At 37.9% G+C, this 22,392-nt stretch overlaps 1 protein-coding gene across 2 annotated transcripts in view; it reads left to right on the top strand.

The window, feature by feature from the left end:
* The window catches only part of LOC110575484 (bifunctional heparan sulfate N-deacetylase/N-sulfotransferase 3), a 160,376-nt gene that overhangs the window by 113,029 nt on the left and 24,955 nt on the right, over window positions 1–22,392 (top strand). For both annotated transcript variants that reach the window (XM_021684466.1, XM_021684465.1), the window contains exons 6-7: window positions 19,139–19,321; window positions 21,632–21,728. In XM_021684466.1, coding sequence (XP_021540141.1) covers window positions 19,139–19,321; window positions 21,632–21,728 — 280 coding nt within the window. The remainder of the gene's footprint in view (window positions 1–19,138; window positions 19,322–21,631; window positions 21,729–22,392) is intronic.

Below are 22,392 nucleotides of genomic sequence, written 5' to 3'. Positions count from 1 at the left end.
GAGATATCTTCTCCCATTCAGTAGGTTGTCTTTAAGTTTTGTTGACGGTTTCCTTTGCTGTGTAGAAGCTTTTTATTTGATGTAGTCCCAATAGTTTATTTTTGCTTTTGCTTCCCTTGCCTCAGGAAGGAAGGGTAACAAAAGCTTAGAAAAAGTTGCTAAGTCCCCTGTCAGACCAAAATAAGTTTTAAAAGTAATGAGGTCTAAGGTCACAGTGGTAGCTACAGGATTGGAGAAAGAACTTACCAAAAGTTTGTAGTGAGGGACAAACTGTTATAAAGGAAGAATAGACATACAAAAATAGAAATTTGTGGAAAGCCTAGTACTGAATAGTATTGTACCATGTTATAATATAGCATGAAGTAGAGAACCATAGGTTTGTGCATTAGGTAGAAAGAGAATTTAAGAAATCATGTGTTACGGCCTGAACCTTTGGGGAATATAATTATATAATTATTATCTCAACTTTACTGATGAGGCACCTAAACATCCAGAGGTTTATTGCCTCACCCAAGTAACACAAGTGAGTGTCATAGTAGAGTTCTAAGTAAAAAGTAAATAGAGAGGGGGGGCGCCTGGGTGGCTCAGTTGGTTAAGCATCTGACTCTTGGTTTCAGCTCATATCATAATCTCACAGTTGTGGGACTGAGCACTGCATTGGGCTCTGCACTCAGTGCAGAGTCTGCTTTAGATTCTTTCTCCCTCCTCCTCTGCCCCTCCCGGCTCGCACTCTAGCTCTCTCAAATAAATAAATAAAATGTTAAAAATAATTAAATAGAAGAGGTATATAGAAAAGTATAGAAAATTGCCTTCATAGCTGGAAGGGACAGAAGAATCCTGTCCTCCCCTCATCTCCCCCTTTACTCCCTAATAAGGCAAATTTTCTTATTCAGCAGGCACTATTCCCTAGACATTGGTATTAATCAGACCATTTATAAAAATCTTTGCAGTTCGGAGCACCTGAGTGGCTCAGTCAGTTAAGCATCTGCCTTCGGCCCAGGTCATGGTACCAGGGTCCTGGGATGGAGCCCCACATCGGGCTCCCTTCTCGGCGGGGAGCCTGCTTCTCCCTCTCCCACTCCCCCTGCTTGTGCTCTTTCTCACTATCTCTGTCACTATCTGTCTCTCTCTCTCTCTCAAATAAATAAAAATTTAAAAATTAGAAAAAAAAAAAACCTTCGCAGTTCTTTCAAAATTCTAAAGCGTCCAAGGCTTGCCTTACTGTAATTATAATAATATAATAATAATAATATCCCAGCAAATATTTTTAGAATTCCCTTTAGTCACTATGAAAATGTTGACCTTTAGTAGAAGACTAATCTACTTCAGATTTCAAAACCTCGTCAAGTCTCCTTGTATCTGTTAGGTTCAGTTCTGGGTAGCTGCTGCTATGTGAAAGGGTTGCCAGTTTTGGTAAGGAAACATTTATAAACTCTAGTTCTTTTTATTTTTTTTAAAGATTTTATTTATTTGACAGAGAGAGACACAGCAAGAGAGGAAACACAAGCAGGGGGAGTGGGAGAGGGAGAAGCAGGCTTCCCGCTGAGCAGGGAGCCCGATGCGGGGCTCGATCCCAGGATCCTGGGATCATGACCTGAGCCGAAGGCAGACGCTAATGACTGAGCCACCCAGGCGCCCGACTCTAGTTCTTTTTAACAAGCTAGTTTACCTAGCTCCTAAGAAAATTCGCTTTTAGAAAATGTAATTCCTCATTATGTAACAGTATTACTTATAGATTGGCTTATATATAAATGAGTTATTTTATTTTTTTAAAGATTTTCTTTATTCATTTGAGAGAGAGAGATGAGTGAGGAGGCAGGGGCAGAGGCAGAGGGAGAAGCAGGCTCCCCGCTGAGCAGGGAGCCCACCGTGGGGCTCGATCCCAGATCCTTGGGATCACCACCTGAGCTGAAGGAGACGCTCAACCAACTGAGCCACCCGGGCGCCCTTAAATGAGTTATTTTAAAGGACTTAAGCTTAATGAGAGAATAATAACAAATTATAGATCAAATGCTGGGCTCCTACTACAAAAAAGGTTTTGACATAGGTATCTGGTTTAGTTGCAGTCTTTTGTGGCCTTTTCACCTTTTCTCTCTAGAATGAGAAACCTTTATCATGGTAGTGTTCTCACCAAAACACTGAACTAGCCCTTCCAGTTGCCAGCAGCTCTGGCAATAGGTGGCCTCTAGCTGTGCTGACTCATAAAGGCTTGGAATCCTTTGTATTTCCCCCCATCTCTTTGGCAATGCCCTTTCAGGTATCTTGCCTTTAATTTTTTTTTTCCTTTTCTGAAAGAGAGCATAAGCACCTGCAAGCAGGGGGAGGTGCAGAGGGAGAGAGAGAATCTCAAGCAGGCTCCCCACGGAGCACAGAACCCAACGTGGGGCTCAATCTCACCACCCTGAGATCATGATCTGTGCTGAAATCATGAGTCAGATGCTCAACCAACTGAGCCACCCAGGCGCCCAGCCTGTAATTCAGTTTTATCCAGTACCTTAGCTGGCTCTTGTATCTGGGTCAGTCTTCTTATCCCTTCAAAGCCCTGAAAAAACTACTTCGATCCTTTATCTGTGCCAAATTTTATTTCCTAAAATATCTTTTTTCAGTCAAAACAGTAAGGTATGACTTGTATAGGCCCAGTCAGGCTCTACTATTTTTCCTCTTATTGAAGGTATAGATACCTGAGTGACTTTGTTAATATCTAGGGACTGTTTCCCACTTCCCCACCCCACCCCACCAACCCAAAGAAAATAAATTCAGCTTATGAGCAAATACAATTAATTAAAACCTCCTGATGATGAAGCTGATTTTGTGATTACCTAAATTTAATTCATTCACATATGAGCTCAAATCAGATTTTCATGTGGGTCCATTACTTGAAGGATTTCTTTTCAATTCTATAAGGTTTTTTCAGTTAAATTAAACACCTTTAGGGAGGTTTAATTTCATTTTCTCTATATATCTTCATTATGCTATGGAGGCAGTGCCTTAAAACAAAGAAACAATGTTTTCTACCAGAAAAAAAAAAAATGTTTTCATTGCAAAATTGAATATTACCTTTGTGCAACACTGCTGCTTAAATCAAGTTTTCTCTTAATTAGTCAATTTTAAATCTATCATAAGCTATAACTGTATTCATTATCCTGTCACTTTCTGAGTCTAATAGAACAAGAACAGCTGTTGTCGGGGCTCTAAATAACAGCAACAGGGTCTTTCAGAGTAATGTAGAAACAATATCAGAACAGCACACCCAAGGTACATAATGCAAAATTAATCAAAAATCGGTGGTCTGAGAGTTGGAGACACTCTTGTGACATGCAAACATTTGTTCAGCTGCTAAAGTAATAACAGTGAATTAAACCAAGAGAATTACTTCTTCTGGCACCTAACAGAAATGTTACTTGATCATCAATCATTAGCTTATAATAAAAGGGCTGAACTTGCAGTTCTGAACGTATAGCCAGAAAAATTAAGTGAGAGACATAAATGTGATAAACAAAGACAAATGATCCAAGCTAAATTGCTTTAAATTACATTGACCTCATCAGTGTACCTTTGAAACCTGTCCCTTATTGAGAGCAATTGATTTACCCTTCCAGATTTCCTTTAAAATCTATCAGATCCCACATTCAAAATGTTAAGAGCCCTTTGTCAAATTGTTTTGCAATTGAGCTTTCCTTGGGTTTTTAAATGATGACTAAGCTACAAGTCAGGTAGAAACACAGTACTCAATGAATTTAAGCCTTAGAAATGAAAGTGACATCTTTTTTCTCCCACTGGACATGGTGAAAAACTAATGAAAGTATTTTTTAACATAAAACAGTTGTTAGTAGCACAAAAATATGAAAGATACCAGGCACCAAAATGAGCTGCGAGCAGGACCACCATGCAGAAATGTCAGATGTCTCACCCACATCCAGGATAAAATGGTCAAGTTTCTCAAAATTAAGGAGGGTCTGTGAGGAAGATATTTAGAAAGGGCTATGCTGTGCAGTGAGCACGATCCCCACTACCTTCTATCCGTGCGAGAGCAGAGAGGTGAATGATTGCCCTGCCGCTCATCTCAGCTCTGGCATGAGGGTCACTGGAACCATCAGAGAGCCTGGTATGTGTTCCCTGCACAAGAGGGACATATTAAACTGGTGTCTGCCTCATGACCGGTAAAACTAAAGCATGAGAGAGAGTTTGGCTAAAATGGTCTGCATCAGAAGAAGACGGGCTACGTCTGGGAAATAGGCACCCTCTTTTCCAAATCAGGTCAAAGGCCCCTAAATCCTAGGTCCAGCTATGGAATTCTTAGTAGGAATGTTACCCCGGAATCCATTTAAAAGGGGTCCTGCTCAAAAGGACAGGGGAATACACTAGCCTCGTAAAGGAAATTGCATTGCTGGGGCCTAGGAGTGTCTCCAAAGATTGCAGATGGCTTTAAACAGGCCATCTTATGACACTATAAGTCAAGTAATATTCCCTGCATCATTTTCCTTCCTTCATCTCCATGTTCCAACACTAAGGGATCAGAAACCTCAGTAAGCAAGACGAAGAATAAAATCACCCACTGGAGAAGAATCAATCTGCCTCTCTTCCCAGCCTCTCTTACAGATTCTCGCCTGCACTGGGTCACAGCTGGGAGAGAGAAGATTTAATATTGCAACTAGTTTGGAGTTTTGATTGTTTTCTGGACCAGGAGATTTAAACTACTAAATCAAGACTCTCTTAGCAACTTAAAGCTACAGGAGAACTTTCCGTCACCTAAGAAACCAAGGAGGCCGTGCGGCCTGCTCTAGCCTGCATCCAGAGATAAGGAGAAAACCACCTACACTGAATAGTTATTAAAGGGAGTGTGCAAAAAAAGTAATAAGTTACTTTAATGGTTATATCCCATGAATCCTAAATGTTTAATGTGTATGAGTTACACAATGATTTTTAAGAATGTAGATATTATATTTGTTTTCATGATGACCTGAAGAAGAAATATGCCATAAAGTGAAATATATTCATTGCTTTTTTATAAATAGAACAGATAGAGAAAACTAGACACTGATGCTAAAGGAGACAAATTATTATACTCAGTATAATATCTGATAATATCATATAACATCGCATTGAGGGTATACAATGACCATTTACAGCAGAACAATCCTACAGTTTCAAAGTCCACCCTGATTTAAAAAAAAAATTAAAAAATTAAACGTGCGCTGAATGCTGATTTCTTTTTCCTACATATGAGGCAAGAACCAAAATGAACACCAAAATATATTCACATATTCTTCAAAATAGACCTAATAATTTTAACAGTTTAAACTTGGGGCCAAGAATTTAAAGACAATCTAAATATCATATTTTACCCAGTAAAATTATTTCCTGCATCTTGTTCAGGTAACATATTTCTATGCTCACTATGTTGTCAGACACTGTATATCAAGCCCTTCACATGTATTATCTCACTGAATCCTTACAAGTAATTTAACTGGAGCTGTTTAAAAGTACTATTTTCTCCCTCCACAGTCTGATTAAAGACCATTTTCTACCTCCCTTAATACTCCTCATTCACAATTGGTTTCTCTTCCTCACCCCTATCCCACCCCCACCCATATCTCATTATCATTTTAAAGCTAAATAGTCAAAACTAATCCAGTGTCTGAATAATGCTTCCCAGGAAGTGAGAATCTTACAAAATGAGCAGTGATTTGACATGAAGAAGGCAGTAGTCCTCAGAGCTCAACCATAAATTGTCACCATTCATGAACTGCACTAGACTGCTTCCTCTTTCCTGTTTTGTTCCTGTTCATGTCCCTGGTGAATAGGAATAAAGCCCAGGGAATTGGGCCACAATGCTGAATCCAAGTCAAGTAACTCGTAAGATACAAGCTTTTAAAATATACATTGTTTGACTCAGTAATTTCACCCACATAAAAACTTTCCTAGGAATGTAGTCAAAGATACAAACCAAGACATATCACCTATGATAGCTAATCCAGTGCTGTTTATAATAGTGAAAGTTACAAACAACCCAAAACGCCAATAGTAGAAAGTAAATTGCAATGATTAATAAGATAGATTACTATATAGCCATTAAAAATATAAACATACATATTTCAGAAACATTTCTAATGATGTAGTAAGCTGCTAAAGATATATTGCTAAGTAACAAACACTATGTACCAAGTTATACTGTATTTTAATAAGTACATGCAAATTTTGCAAATATATGTATGTGTGTATACATACACACATACATAGAATACCCTCTGGGTGGGTGGTGAACTTGCAGCAATTTTGGCTACTTCCTGTTTTTTTTTTTTTTAATTTTCCAATTTCTTACATTAAACATGTAATTTTTAATAGCAAAAAATTTATCCATACTGAGGTGGACTTCAATTCAATTCAACAAACACTTGTTGGTAGTCTATTATGCAATTAAATTAAGTTCAACAAATATTTCTTTAATGAAACATGCATATAAGTGTAGATACAAAGAAGATTATAACATGGTCCCTGCTCTTGGTGAGCTCACAGTTTAGCAAGAGTAACATAAAGGAGTAAAGACAACTTACCTCAATAGTTGTTATAAGACAGCATAAGATACATTAGAAATACCAAAGAGGGAGTGGTCACCTAAAACTGGGAATGTCACGGATTGAAAAGAGACAAGAGGGTATTCCAGGTAGGGAGAAGAAACATCTACAAATGCATGGAGGCATTTGTTGGAATGGAAAGTAAAAGAAGGCAAGCAGAAAGATATGAAGATAGAGAAGAAGGTAGGGGCTAGATCATGATGGACTCTGGAAGCATTAAGGGCACAGACTCTAGATCTGCACTGTACAGTATGGTAGCCACAAACCACAGGTGACTATTAAACACCTGAAATGTGGCTAGCCCACAGTGAGATGTACTACAAGCATAAAAATAACATACCAGGTTTTGAAGACTTGGTACCAAAAAAATGCCAAAATCTCTTTAAAATTTTTTATGTTGATTACATGCTGAAATGATAATATTTTGAATATACCAGGTTAAATTAAATATATTATTACAATTTCAGTTGTTTTAATTTTTGTAATACGACTACTAAAAATCTTAAATTATTTACGTGGTTCACATTATATATCTATTGGACAGCACTGCTTTAGAGGATAGATTAGAAGAGAACAACAGTGAAAGGAGGAAGATCAGTTAGAAGGCCTTTAAAGAGCCCAGAAAAAATGCAAAGAGGAGTTGAACTAGGCAAGTACAAATAGGGATAGAGAGGAAGAGATGGCCTTATAAAAAATACTATATTGACAATACCAGATAACCTAAATAAGAAATGGAGCTGTAAGTATCTGGAATACTCTAAGCTTTTTGGCTTCATGACAATACGATGAGTAATGACCTTAGACATAACAGGGAATACAAAAAGAATACCAGCTCTTGATGTAAAGATTCATTCATTCAAACATTCATTTATAGAGCACCTGCCAAGTTCTAGTTACTTTCTAGGTGGTTAGGTGCCAGGGATCTAGCAATGATGAAATAAATGAGGTCTCTGCTCTCCTAGAACCTACTTACACTTTACCATGAACATATAATGAATTCAAGTTAGCCATGTTTAAAGTGAGATGGCTATGGACTGTTCCGGTATAAATGTTAACTAGAAACTTAGATGTTTGTGTTTAAAATTCAGGACGAATATATGAATGGTAGTAGAGATCTGAAAAATCATTATGGTGCTTCCACATAGGGATAGCAAAGAATAAAACCCTAAGAAACACCAGATATTCAAGGGGAACATGGAGAAAGAGAAATCAGGGAAAAGAAATAGATGAAGGAGAAATAGGAGAAAACAGTCCCAAAAAAAGCCAAGAAAGGAGAAAAACTTAAGTGTGGTCAAATGGAGCACTGCCAAATGCTGCAGATTGATAAAGACTACCAAGTATCCACAGGACTATGTAATTTGAGGCCATTGCTCATCTTTGACAGGGCATTTTCAGTGGAGTGGTGGGGACAAAACCCAGATTGGAAGACAAAACTGATGAGTAAAGACAGCACCTCTACAATGCTCCTCTGAAGAATATGGCTGGGACGGACAGTAGCTAGAAAAGATAAGCACTGAAGTGAGAGCCTAAGCTGAGAGGGAATTGAAGCATGTTTTCAGGTATTAGGGAGGGACCAGTAGAGAGAACTAAAAAGAGAGAAAAATAGAAGAATAAGTAATAAAATGAGATCTCCTGGGAGTTGAAAGTAGATGGGGTAGAAAGCAGTGGGAGATGTATTAGTCTTGAATGCAAAATAGAACCCCTCTGTCTGAGCATGATGGCAACATAGGTTATTCCTGACTTCACTCACTTTCACAAGAACAACTAACATCTATTCAAGAACAAGACACCACTGAGAGAATCCCAGAACATGGCAGTGAGGCTGAAGCACAGCCTTGCACCTTAGAGACCAAGACAGACTGCATTAGAAGGGTAAGAGAAGTGACTACATGTTGACCACATTGCCCCTCCCCCAGGATAGCATATCACCACACAGGGATGTCTTCCCTGACCCTTCAGTTCCCCTAGTGGGAAAAGAGAACCCAGAGAGGACAACCAAACTCCCCAAGCATTGTGGGCCACGTTGTGACAGGCCCTACTCTGATTTCATACCATGGGGATTGCAGGAGAATCTACAGGGCCCAGCCACTGGGAATCTGGCTATGCTGGAGAAGTGGGGAGGAATTTGGAACAACCAGCACAAGATCTTGGCAGACCAAATTCATACCTACAGCACCCAAGTAGTAATCCCAACCAGCAGCTTTCCTTATATGCAGAACCAAGCTGGGGGCACACTCTGACCAGGAAATTTGGCAGGATACAGATCTGCCTGATTCAGATCTTCAAATGAGGAGTTTTCCAGCCCTAGAGACTGCTTTGCCCATATCCAGGCAAAGTTCTGAGTCACAACCTCACCTGCTGTGAAGAGTGCCTTCCAGCCCCATCTGACCAGAAGGCTGGTGACAACCCCTGGAAGCTATGTGGCCAGTGGCACTTGAGCCAAGAGGTAGGAGAGCAGTCAGTCACCCTCAGAGCAAAGCCAGTACCAGACATAGAGACGTCCGTCCCATGCTATGCACAGGCAGGGGGATCAATTCATAGCCACAGCTGAGGGTGTCTCCTGGCCCCCCCCCAAATAGACACCTGTTGAGGAAATTGAGAATAGCCTGGAGTGGCCCAGGCAATTGGCTTCAACCCAGGCAAGGGGCTGAGACATAGCCCAACATACTGAGGAGAGTATCTTCCAGCCCCATCTGACCAGAAGGACTGGCAAAAATACCTGAAATCCCTGAGGCCCAGGGGAACCCAAGCCAAGAGAAGAGCAGAGAGAGCCAATGGTTTACAGAGCAAAGCCAGTGGCCCTCTTCAGCCAGGGAACTTATGACAACAAAGACCTTTACCAGTTTTAGAGCTGCTTATTCCATTGCTCCCATTCTGGGAATGTAATTCATAGCTCCACTCATTGCTGAATAAAGCTTTCAGCCTGTCTGACCAAAGAACCTAACCAGAGCACACAGGAAGTCGCACAGCCCATTTAACAGCCCTATGTACCGTGGAATTGAACAGCGAGCACAGTCTGTGGCTTGCCTGGTCTACAGAGCAAAACTGGTCGTTTCTGCAGACCAGGGAATTCCAGGCACACTCAGGCCTGACTGGGGCCCCCTGGGCCCTGGTCTGCTGCCCTGACAGGGCAGAAAAGCTAATTCACAGCCCTACCCCCTACTGAATGTAGTACTCAGTCCCAGCCATCTAGTAAACATGACCAGAGGATTCGGGCAACTGCAGAGCCCATCCTACAGCCTTTCTTGGGTATAGAAATAAGCCAGCAGGACAATCCAGCTGTTCTCAACTAGTGGCACAACCCCCCATCCCTGTCCTCAGAGCTTCAACAGTTGCGTCACCCCTGAATACACTATAGCAGGCCCCACTTGCCCAAAGGCATTACCAGCAAACACACCCAGGAACCCAAACTGAGCTGGCCAGTGAAGAACAGTCTCTGCCACAGCAAACTAGTTAAGTCTGGAAGAGGAGTCCCAGGGTGAAAATGTACAGATACAATGCAAGGAGTCAAGGATCATGAAAAATCAGGTAAATATGACCCCCCCCCAAAAAAACTAATAAAGCTCCAATAACTGACCCTATGAACTGTCAGAAAAAAGAATTCAAAATAATCCCTTGAAGGAACTTAGTGAACTACAAGAAAACACAGATAGACAACTAAAGGAAATTAGGAAAACAGTACATGACAAAATGAGAAGCTTGACAATAAAATAGCAACCATCAAAAAAGAGGAGAGAGAGAAATCTTAGAGTTGAAAGATACAATAACTGGACTGAAGAACTTAATGGAGTTTCAAAAGTAGACTCAACCTTACAGAAGAAAGAATTAGCAACCTGGAGTATAGGACATTGGAAATTACCCAGGGAAGCAAAAGAAAAAAGAATGAAGAAAACCTATGGGAATTATAGGGCAAAATGAAAAGAAACAGTATTTGTATTATGAGAATTCCAGAAAAAGAAGAGAAAAAGAACAGAAAATATATTTAAAGCAATAATGGCTGAAAACTTCCCAAACCTGGGGGAGGAATGGATATCCAAATCTGTGAGGTCCAAAGGATCCCAAGTAGGTTAAACCTGTATAGGGATACATCAAAACACATTACAGTTAAATTGTCAAAAGTCAGAGACAAAGAAAGAATAAAATACTTAAAAATAAACTTAACTAATGAGGTGAAATTTCTCTATGCTGAAAACTCCAAGACATTGGTGAAAGAAATCAAAGAAGACACAAATAAATAGAAAGATATCATATGTTCATGGATTGCAAGAATTAATATTGTTAAAGTGTCAATACTACTGAAAGCCATCTACCGATTCAATGCATCCCTATCAAGATTTCAATGGCATTTTTTACAGAAGTAGAAAATATCTCTAAAATTTATTGGGAACAAAGCCTCTAAATAGCCAAAGAAATCCTGAGAAAGAAGAACAAAGCAGGAGGTATCACACTTCCTGATTTCAAGCTATACTAAAAAGCTATGGTCATCAAAACAGTAGGGTACTGGGATAAAAACAAAGAGAGCAATAGAATAGAGAGCCCGGAAATAAACTCAAGCATTTCCAGTCAACTAATATTTGACAAGGGAACCAAGAATACTCAATGGAGAAAAGACAGTCTCTTCAAAAAATGATGCTGGGACAACTGAATATTAACATGTAAAAGAATGAAAGTGGATCTCTTTCTTATACTATTCATAAAAATTAACCCAAAATGGTTTAAGACTTAAATCTAAGACCTAAAGCCATGAAACTCATGGATGAAAACATAAGAACAAAGTTCCTTGACATGGGTCATGGTAATGATTTTTTGGATATGACACCTAAAGCACAAGCAACAAAATAAAATATAAACTAGTGGGACTACATCAAACTAAAAAGCTTCTGCACAGCAAAAGAAACCACCAAAAAGGGAAAAGACAACCTACAGAATGGAAAAAAAAAAATTTGCAAACTATATGTCTAATAAGGAGTTAAAATTCAAAACATATAAAGAACTCATACAACTCAAAAGAAAATAAAAACAAACAACAAACAAAAATAATTTCAAATGGGCAGAGAGTCTGAATAGACATTTTTCCAAAGAAGATATATGAAAAGCTAATGGGTACATGAAAAGATGCCAACATCAGTAGTCATAAGGTAAATGCAAATCAAAGCCACAAAGAGATATCACCTCATGCCTGTTAGAATGGCCATCATCAAAAGAATAAGCAATAGGAAATGCGGGCAAAGATGTTGAGAAAAGGGAACCCTGTGCACCGTTGGTGGGATTGCAAATTTGAACAACCACTATGGAAAACAGTATGAAGAATCCTCAAAAAATTAAAAACAGAACTACCATATGGTCTAGCAACTCCACTTCTGGGAATATATGAAACACTAACTCAAAAAGGTATCTGTACCCCCATGTTCATGGCAGCATTATTTACAATAGCCAAGGCAAGGAAACAACCTAAGTGTATACTGATGGACAAATGGATAAAGAAGTTGTGATACACACAAACACACTGGAATATTATTCAGCCATAAAAAAGGGGGAATCCTATTACTTGTGACAACATGGATGGATGTTGAAAGCATTAGGCTAAGTGAATTAAGTCAGACAAAGATAAATGCTGTATGATCTCACTTATTCGTGGAATCTAAAACCAAAAAAAAACTCAAAAAAAAAAAAAAAAAAAAGATCAGACTTGTAGTTACCAGAGTAACCAGAGGCAGGGAGTTGGGGGGGGCAGCAGGAACTAGAGAAAGGTGGTCAAGAAGTACAGACTTCCAGTTATAAAACAAGTAAGTGTTAAGCATGTAATGTACATCGTGATGACTAGAGTTAACACTGCTGGATGATATATTAAAAAAAAAAAATCGTTAAGAGAGTAAATCCTCAGTTTCTCATCACAAGAAAAAATATTTCCATTCATTCTTTTCCTCTTTCTTTTCTTTTTATTGTATCTATAAGAGAAAATGGATGTTGGCTGAACCTATATTTCACAATATATGTAATCAAGCCATCATGCTATCCTACTCAAACTTACACAGTAATGTATGTCAGTTATCTCTCAATAAAACTGGGGGGGAAAAGACAAATGTCTATAAAGAACAGTAGGAAGTTGAAAGAGTTCTTGCCTGATGACCATTACTCCCTGCTGATCATGGGATGATTAACTAGGGAGATTAAGGAGAGTGGAGATGAAACAGAAGGCCTCAAGAGCAGGAGGAAAGATTGAAATAGCTGCTGGAGTGAACTGAAGATCACGAATAAGAATAGCCAATATATTGTATGGAGGTGTCACTGAGATTGGGGACCATGTGCTTATGTGACCTGAAAAGTTCCCATTATATGTTTTTTTCTCTAGTGTGCTGAACAATCCATACGTGGAATGTAGAAACTGAAAGAATTGAAAGAAAAATTGATATGAAGTCTCAGATTTGTAGAACACTGAAAGCAAAAAGATGATCTGGGATATCTGAAGGTCATAGTAGGAGAGGAGTTCAAATTGTTGACCACAAAATCTTGCCTGCTAGAGGAAGTGATCAGATGGACATTAACAGATGCAGAAAAAAATGAAAGAATTAAGATCCTAGAGGTATAGATAAGTTTGATGAACTGCTGAAAGGAAGCTATAAATGAGAAATGGTATTCCTCCAAAATACTGATAATATATCAACAATAACAACAATAAATAGCTATAATTTACTAAGTAATTACTATGTGTCAAGCAGTTCTTTAAATGTTTTGTTTTATTGCACTCAACACAACAACAGTTACTATTTTATACCCTTCTTTTTTCTTTTAGATGAGTAAATTTAAATGACTTGCTAAAATCAAAGAACCAGTAGGTGGCAGGACCCACTTTTTTTAAAATAAAAATATGGCATTTTTATTTATTGTTTTACATTTTTTATCTAATTCAATTTAGTTAACATATAGTGTATTATTAGTTTCAGAGGTAGAATTTAGTGATTCATCACTTACATACAACACCCAGTGTTCATTCCTTCAAGTGCCCTCCTTAATGCCCATCACCCAGTTACCCCATCCCCCACCCACCTCCCTTCCAGCAACCCTCAGTTTGTTTCCTAGCATTAAGAGTCTCTGTGGTTTGTCTTAACCACCCATGCAGGCCAAAGTCAAAGGCCTAAAAGATATAGTTTATTTACAAAGGAAGTTTCACAGGAAACAGAAGCAAGAGGGTGGTGGAGTAAGTGAAGGCTAGGCAGAGTTCAGGGAGAGGAATACAGGCAAATGGGGATAAAGTTAGAAGAGATGAGAATCAATCATTAAGGAGGCCCACAATTTGAATGGTGCTAAGGAATTACCAGAATGAATGGCACTGAAAAAATAACTAACCCTAGATTTTCCCCACTTTCCAAATGAAATGATCGGTGCCAACTCAAGGCACATACTATATATCACAAGCAGTGCAGAGAATCAAGTTGAAAAGGTGCTGTGGCAGCCCCAAGGAAGTGAACAATCTAGATACAAATAAAACAATAATTTTGTTAAAGCATAATACAAACCAGAGTAAGAAAATGTTGGAAAGACCTAACAGTAGTGCTCTGGAGCTCATATTGTTTTTTGTTTTTTAAAGATTTTATTTATTTATTTGACAGAGAGAGACAGCGCGAGAGAGGGAACACAAGCAGGGGGAGTGGGAGAGGGAGAAGCAGGCTTCCCACTGAGCAGGGAGCCCGATGCGGGGCTCGATCCCAGGACCCTGGGATCATGACCTGAGCCGAAGGCAGATGCTTAACGACTGAGCCACCCAGGTGCCCCAGGAGTTCATATTGTTAAAAGATTGAATTTGCTTGGAGAGATCTGAAGAGGTAGTTATAACAGGCTGGATATATAGAATTGAGATAGGTAGAAGAGTACAGAGAGAAGAAATTGCATAAACAAAGCCGTGGAGGTCAGCAGGACCAGGGAGCCCCCCGGGAGCAGTAAGAAGACTGGTGCACGAGGAACAGAACGAGGATACGAGAGAAGATTGAAAAGGTCACCTGGGACCATGTCGTCACTAAGGATGACATCCTGAATTTTATTTAATTCAGAAGGCAATGAGGAACTATTTGTGGGTTCAAACTGGGAAATTATAGAAAAGGAGGTTCAGGCCCAGAGCATCATTAGAATAGCCTTTTAATCAAGATTTTTTTTTTTACTTATTTTCCAGAAAGAGATGTGCTTATGTAATGGAATACAATCTTGACAGTGGTGGGACTCATATATTTTTCATGATAATAAAAATGAGATTTCCAAAGTTTGATCACTACCCCACAAAAATAAACTGTTTTCCTTATTTTTCCCCCAAAGAATTACAGTATGCTTGTCCTCTGCCACACAACATTTTTAAATGCCATGAAATAAAGTAAAAATGAATAGGCAAGGCAGTCTTTTAAATGGAGAAGTTATAAGGTAATATGCATCTGAGAGGTACATGTGGAAATGGAGAAGAATTTTGCTTTGGTTAAAAAATAATCGTAATAATAATAATAATAAACATAGGATTGAAGGGGAATTACGAACCAATTGCACATGTCTATATGGACCAGATCTCTCTTTTTTTTTAGCAATTTTCTGTGCATCTATACACGTATGTCAGCAGTACAGAAGCCTTCAAAAGGCATGGCCAAGGGCACTTACCAAGTTGTTCTTTGAGCTAGGGATAGCTCTAAGGCTAGGACATCAAAATATACTTATGGACTTAACAGGACATGTTTGTTTTTAAAATGTACTCAAAAGGACCACTACAGAAAAGCCAATGGTTTTGGCAAATGGAATCTTTTCTATGAGAATAAACAATGGTTCTGGCCAGTTTTCCTCAAACTGTATTTCAGTGGTACCTGCATCAAGACACCTGGGATGATTTTCTCAAATGCAGGTACCAGGGCACCTTCCAGACCCAGCAAATCAGAATCACTGAATGTAAGGTCTGGTGATCTGAACTCTTATAAACTTCCTAGGGGATCTGTTATATATGTTCAGGCTTTTGAATCTTTGCTCACCTGGAAGGATACCCAAACAAAACTGCTTGGCTGAAGGACAGGAGTGGGAGGCTGACATTTTTCACTGTAAATTCTTATGTGCCTTTTGAATTCTGCATTTTTCCACAAACAATACTTACAAGAATGAGCATGATATATTTATATTTTCGCACCCAGAACCAGGCAGAGCATCTGGCAGTAGGCTAAGAAAAATGTTTGTGGATTTGGTCATAAATGGCATAGTTTATAATAATTATTAGAAGTAACACACTTTTTTACACCCCTATTTACTCTCCCCTCCCCTTGACCTCAAAAGAAACAGATTACTGCACTGTCAACTGCTTTTGCACCAGGACCCGTGTTTTGCTCCTTATTCTTCTTGGTAGCGATTCATGCATCTCCAATACCTGGAACTTACTAGATTCACATGGTTGAGGCTAGAAAGTGAGATAAAGTGAGTGCCCACATCTTTCTCTTAGCCACATTTTTACAAATGATAATCTGTTTCCTCTCCCATAAATACCAGTGTATATGATATTTGGCATTTAGCTTTTGCTTTTTACAGAAAAATAATCATAGTGAGTATGTTGTTATACATGTCTGTACCTATCAGGCTAGAAAGAACTGTTTTCAACTGTTAGATAAAATTTATATCTTTGGCAGAGTTTCCAATGATTTGAGTTTTAAGCAGCTAATTAGTCCTTTTGGTAACAACTAATTACTTAGAGTATGCATGTAGCAAAAACTGTTGTAGAAATGCAATTGTAACTTCCTTGACATTTTCTTTCTTATTGGATTCTACATGTATGATAAAGATAATTTATTTTGATACATTTATCCTTTTTAAAAAGGCAAACAAACAAATCCTTAGTTCTGAAGCACTCTTAAAATTATAAAGGCATCCTCTCTAGGGAAAGACTAGTATCTATTTTCCTTGCACTGGTAACCCTTTCAAGCTTCCTTGTTTCTTTCTATTCCAGCAGAAACTGTTGCCAAGAAATAAAGTGACATTACAGTTGTCATAGGTCATAACAGGAGTAAGAAAGAAATACTGTCTGAAAAGCAAACTAATTATTTTACCACAACTTTTTCATTATATGTCTGTTCTCACTAGTCCGGTTGTTTGTTGTGCATACCTTCCTAACTAAAAATTAATAAAACTTGGAGAGGTTACATGTTCAGCAAGAGATATAGAATATTCAGTGTGTAGAGAGAATATTGTGATACACACACACACACACACACAATTTAAAAAGAAATTATTTTATGTCCTGAACAATTATATCCCCTTCATGGCCTTGTATTTCTTAGAAAAACAAAACAAATCTCAGGCTTGAGTCCAGAGTCTGAAAATGTCTTGAGGTAACACACACTACAAAACCATCACTTTGAAACAGCCCTTTTGCTTATGGTGCACTTTGAATTATGTTAAAGTAGATATACAAAAAAAAGAGTTGAAAACCTGGGGAAGGTTCCATGGCTGGTGGCTAAGTAGCTTTTATCTTAGGATTAAGTTCAACACCTTCTAAGTATTACCTTAATTCTTGCCAATCAGGTTAACTTTCAGCAAAAGCAATGTCATTAACTAGCTCACAACTCATTCTGGATTGCTTCTGTCTTTAGCAGACAGAGTAGCATTTTTTTACTTTCTATACTCATATGGGTAAAACAGTGACACTCCGCTTTAAATGTCACAGAGTAAAATGTTTTCTGGGTTGAAAAGTAAACTCAAAGGGAGTTCAAATGTATTAGTATCATAAAGTCACTCTCCACATTTCCCATTTTATGCCCAATGCAGATCCTATTCAAGTGAAATACAGACACATAGAGGTATTGATAAATCTCTCACAAATAAAGCAAGAAATATAAACTAGTGGCTAAGTGGATTAACATATATGTTACATTGTATTAAAGTTTTTTCGTGTAATAAGCAACTTGAAGTATTTTGCTGTTGTTGTTGAGCTGCACTGAAAAATGTGGCATATAAAACAAATGATGAAAGACTGCCTCTAAAAGACATTAGAAAAGAACTTTCAAATGTAACATGATTGTCTTGAGTGTCTCAATAGGTGATTTTTTGATAAATTTTGGAGGAGAAAAGAAAGGGAAACAAAAGTCATAGAATCGAAGCTACTACAAAAATAACCAGAAGGTTAAATTTTAAAAGTCTCATTTTTCAGAAATACCCAAAATGATAAAAGTCTTGTTTATCAATTCCATGACTGCATCAGTCTGCTGGTAGCTATTTAAAGTCACCCTCAAAGTATTTTATTTGTGAAAGTTCTAGGATTTAATATATGTTCAGGCAGAGTGAATAGAAATACAATTAAATATTCTTGATCACAGTTGAAGCTTTTCATATAAAAGCCAACAGGACTTATTCTATAGAATAAAAGATATCACTGTTTCCTCTTATTCATAGTTGTAATTAGATTTTTTTCTGATTCATTGTATCAAATCTTAATATAACCATTCTCTCATCTCTGCTACTTCACCTCAGTAAATTTCCTTGAATATTTCTTTCAGTCTCTAATGAATGAACCTATTATATTCATTATGATGATGATTATAATAACTATTATTACTATTCATTCACACGACATTATATATTTCAGGAAAGTACTATTATCACATGAATTATTTTTATGATCTTTTTTATAGCAGCATAAATGTGACAGTGGTTTCTTTGCCATTGAAAATCTCATGCAAAATTGTTTCCGTTTGTCAACACTTCACCAACAAAAACTATTTGCATTCACTTGAAGCAATAGCTTCTAAAAAGCCCATTCTACATTCCAGACCAATTTAATCAAACCTGCAGAATTTAAATTTACTTTATTATGGAGAAAATGCTGTGATTTTGTTTTCAATGCATGAATTCAATCCAGGTCAGCTGCTTTCATAGGAAGAGTTGATTTTATCTAGCTAAACACTGAAAACTTGTCTTAAAGGAGGTATCTGATATTGGAAATAATAAACCCAATGACTATGGAAATGAGTTTGAGAGTGTTATTGATGGAAAATAGTTAATACCTATTTTAGCAAAAATTTAGTCCCTAGTCTTGTATCATTATGGCCTCTAATAAATACAAATCAGAGGATATTCAGTTCATGCTGATAATGGTGATACACTAATCATTTACATTCTTTAACTTGAAATATTATATTGTAAGCCAAATTAAGTAGATTGAAATTATAAAATTCCAATCTCCTGAGATTCTGCTGCCACAAATTATGAATAGGCACTGATGTCATGAAGCCACTATGTGTGAGCATCTAGGATGTTATTCAACATCAAACTAATTGCACCAACATGGATATATAGCAGTTGGACTTGTTTTTTTGTTGTTGTTGTTATGAAATATATTAAAATCTCAGAAAAAAGTGTTCACCAAGTCTTATAATAACACATCCTCTAATATGCATTAATGAGAGTATCTGGGATATGCCCACAATTCAGAAACACAGCATGAACTGAAACCCTGGGCAAAGACTACTGACGAAAAACTAGCATTGCTATGATTGCACTGCCCCCTAGGGTTAAAATAACTTGTGTTTACACTGAGGTCCATTTGCCTTTTTCAGATCAGCATTTTCATGACACATTTGTCCAACTATGGGAATGACCGCCTGGGACTATATACATTTGTTAATCTGGCCAACTTCGTGCAGAGCTGGACCAACTTGCGACTTCAGACTCTGCCTCCAGCACAGCTGGCTCACAAGTATTTTGAGCTCTTTCCTGATCAAAAAGACCCTCTCTGGCAGGTAATATTGCTTCAATAATTGGTATAACTAATTAATCCCATAAACATATCTTGGCGTTCTATGAGATAATCCAAATCTGAAAAGTGAAGGCATTTGGAGGGAAAAAATAATAAATTCTGGAAATGTTAGTAGATTTGAGAAACTACTTCCTGAATTGGAGTCTTTTTTTATTTTTTTAAGATTTTATTTCTTTATTTGACAGAGAGACACATAGCGAGAGCAGGAACACAAGCAGGGGGTGTGGGAGAGGGAGAAACAGGCTTCCTTCTGAGCAGGGAGCCCGATACGGGGCTCGATCCCAGGATCCTGGGACCATGACCTGAGCTGAAGGCAGATGCTTAACGACTGAGCCACCCAGGTGCCCCAAATTGCAGTCTTATATTATTGCATCATAGTGGGCTAAATTCTCTGTTCCTATGCCCATCAGGAATTATGAAATTCTGAAAGCTCAACGAGGGGTTCAATGGATATAATGTTTTCAGTCAGGAGTGAGGGATCAATTCACAGATTGCAGTCAGCTAAAAAGAGCAGAAGAGTGGTAAACAGGTTGTGTGCTAAGCAAGTTCCAGGCCATCTGGCTCCAGAGGCTGTGCTCTTAATCACTATTCTATATGAGAGTTACTGAGCTACTAGAGAGTTCTAACAGAGCTGATGGTACAATAATAACAATCATCAGAAGTGGAACTGAGTAAATTTCACAGACTGAAGTCGCAGTAAGCTCTGAACTATATACAACTCATTCAGCTTTGAATGTAAGCTAATTACCACCTGACCACAAACAGATAACTTCAAGAAGAGACATAACTACACATTTTAGAATGTGAAAGAAGGTGCTTGTGGAATTATCACTACATATTACTTTTTTTCTTAACCACTACAAAATATCACCAAATGTTAGCCACTGGAAAGACATGCAATTTTCCTGCTGATTTAACACCTTATTTTTTTTTATTTTAAGATTTTATTTATTTGAGAGAGAGAGAGAGAGCAAGAGCGAGGGGAGGGGCAGAGAGAGAGGGAGAAGCAGACTCCCACTGAGCAGGGAACCCGACATGGGGCTCCTTCCCAGGACGCTGAGATCATGACCTGAGCTGAAGGCAGGTGCTTAACCTTAAGACTGAGCCACCTAGGTGACTCAACACCTTATTTTTAAACTGAAGTCATTATTATTTCAGGTGACAGGTTTGAAACAACTTTTTTCCAGAACAACAACCAAAAAGAACACCCTCACTTTAGTTTTAACTAATCTGTTGCTTAGTGTAAATAGTTTATTTAACCACACACACCTATAGTATTAATTGAATAGAAACAGAGTACTGTCCTGATTGCTATATCTGAAATAGTATTAAAGGGTACTTCAATTCTTCACATAATGTGCACTTCACAGTTGAAATTAAGGATATTCTAGATCCATCTTGCATAGTGGTTTTGGTTCATGTACTATACACCAAAAGCAAATCCCTAAGGTAGTAATTCACCTTCATTTTACTCTTTTGCTGAAATTTAGTGCTTTTTAGCATCATAATCTGTAAAGTTATAGTTTTACATATACATTTACTGACCTCTGAAGGCTACTGAAAGGAATCTGCTATCTCTTTAAATAGTATTATTATGGCCAGATGTGTACCTCTTTGAAACGCAGCAAAATAGCTCAAAGTTATTGAGAATAAAAATCTTACACCTTATATTTCAGTTACTTACTGAATGGTGAGAGTGTACCTTCTTTTATGTTAGCAGGGAACACAGCCTCTGCCCAGCACTACTTTGGAGCTGTTTTCAAACATACACACACACAATTAAGACATAGAACTGCCGAAAATGCAGAAAAAAAAAATATTAAATCCTCAGTGCTGTGAGGCTGTTAGCCACAGTGGAAATGCCTCCTCTCCCCAACCCCTCAGTAGACACTCAACTTCAGGATGGAAAGGAATTACTTAAAAGCTTCACTGATGCCACTTCAAGGCCTTCGTTTAAAAGAAGCCACATGGCTTTTTTTCCTGGAATATCTTTTTAAGGACAGAAGTTGAAAAACTCAGGGTGCCTGGGTAGTTCAGTCGGTTGAGCATCTGACTCTTGATTCCGGCTCAGGTCATGATCTTAGGGTCATGAGATCAAGTCCCACGTTGGGCTCCGCACTCAGCAGAGAGTCTGCTTGAAATTCTCTCTCTCCCTCTCCCTCTGCCCCTCCCCCTACTCTCTCTCTCCCTCTCTCTAACATAAATAAATAAATCTTTTTTAAAAAGCTGAAAAACTCTAGCACACAATGGACACTCACAAAAAAATACATCTCTATATTCTTCTCCCATTTAGAATCCTTGTGATGACAAACGCCACAGAGACATTTGGTCGAAAGAAAAAACCTGTGATCGCTTACCAAAATTCTTGGTAATAGGACCCCAGAAAACTGGTGAGAGCTTTTTGTTATGATTAACCAAACAGTGTAAAACTCCCGATGACTAGACAGTAAGTTCTAGTCACAATGAGTTTTCAAAATTCCTATAAATACTGATGAATAAATAACACATTTTGTTCTCTGATCTAATCTGTTTAGCTTGATAATGTACTTAAATGCTTGTCAAGGAATTTTTTAAGTGAAAAAAATGAAAATAAGTGTCATATGGTTTGAATATCTAACAGCCAATCTGGTAGCAAATGGTAATTTTTTTCCAAAGACCTGAATTGAAAGGTGTTGTCAACACTTCTAAAATCAAAACGAACCACATCTTGAGAAAGTGACTGACAGGATTTCATCAAAAGTCAAGATAAACACATATAAGTATCTATAACTCTTTATAATCAGGCCTTTCCAGAAAAACAGACTCTTCCTGCCATCTTCCTGATATAGTTTATTTCTAAACTATTTTTTGCAGAGATGACTATTTTCTAAAAATCGAAAGGATGCTTGACAAGCAGAATTCCAGACATAAACAAAACTTTGTGCTAACAAAGGTATTTATTCACACCCAGGAGAAATCTTGCACCTTTTCTTAAATTGGCATGCAACTTTTTCCCCATAAACTTCTTGTTTCTTTAAGAATCGGTATTAAAATGAAGCCCAGTGGAAACTTTAA

Source organism: Neomonachus schauinslandi, chromosome 2 (genome assembly GCF_002201575.2).
Source record: "Neomonachus schauinslandi chromosome 2, ASM220157v2, whole genome shotgun sequence".
Lineage (NCBI taxonomy): Eukaryota > Metazoa > Chordata > Mammalia > Carnivora > Phocidae > Neomonachus > Neomonachus schauinslandi.
The sequence above is the reverse complement of the archived record's forward strand: the minus strand, read 5'-3'. Positions and strand labels throughout refer to the sequence as shown.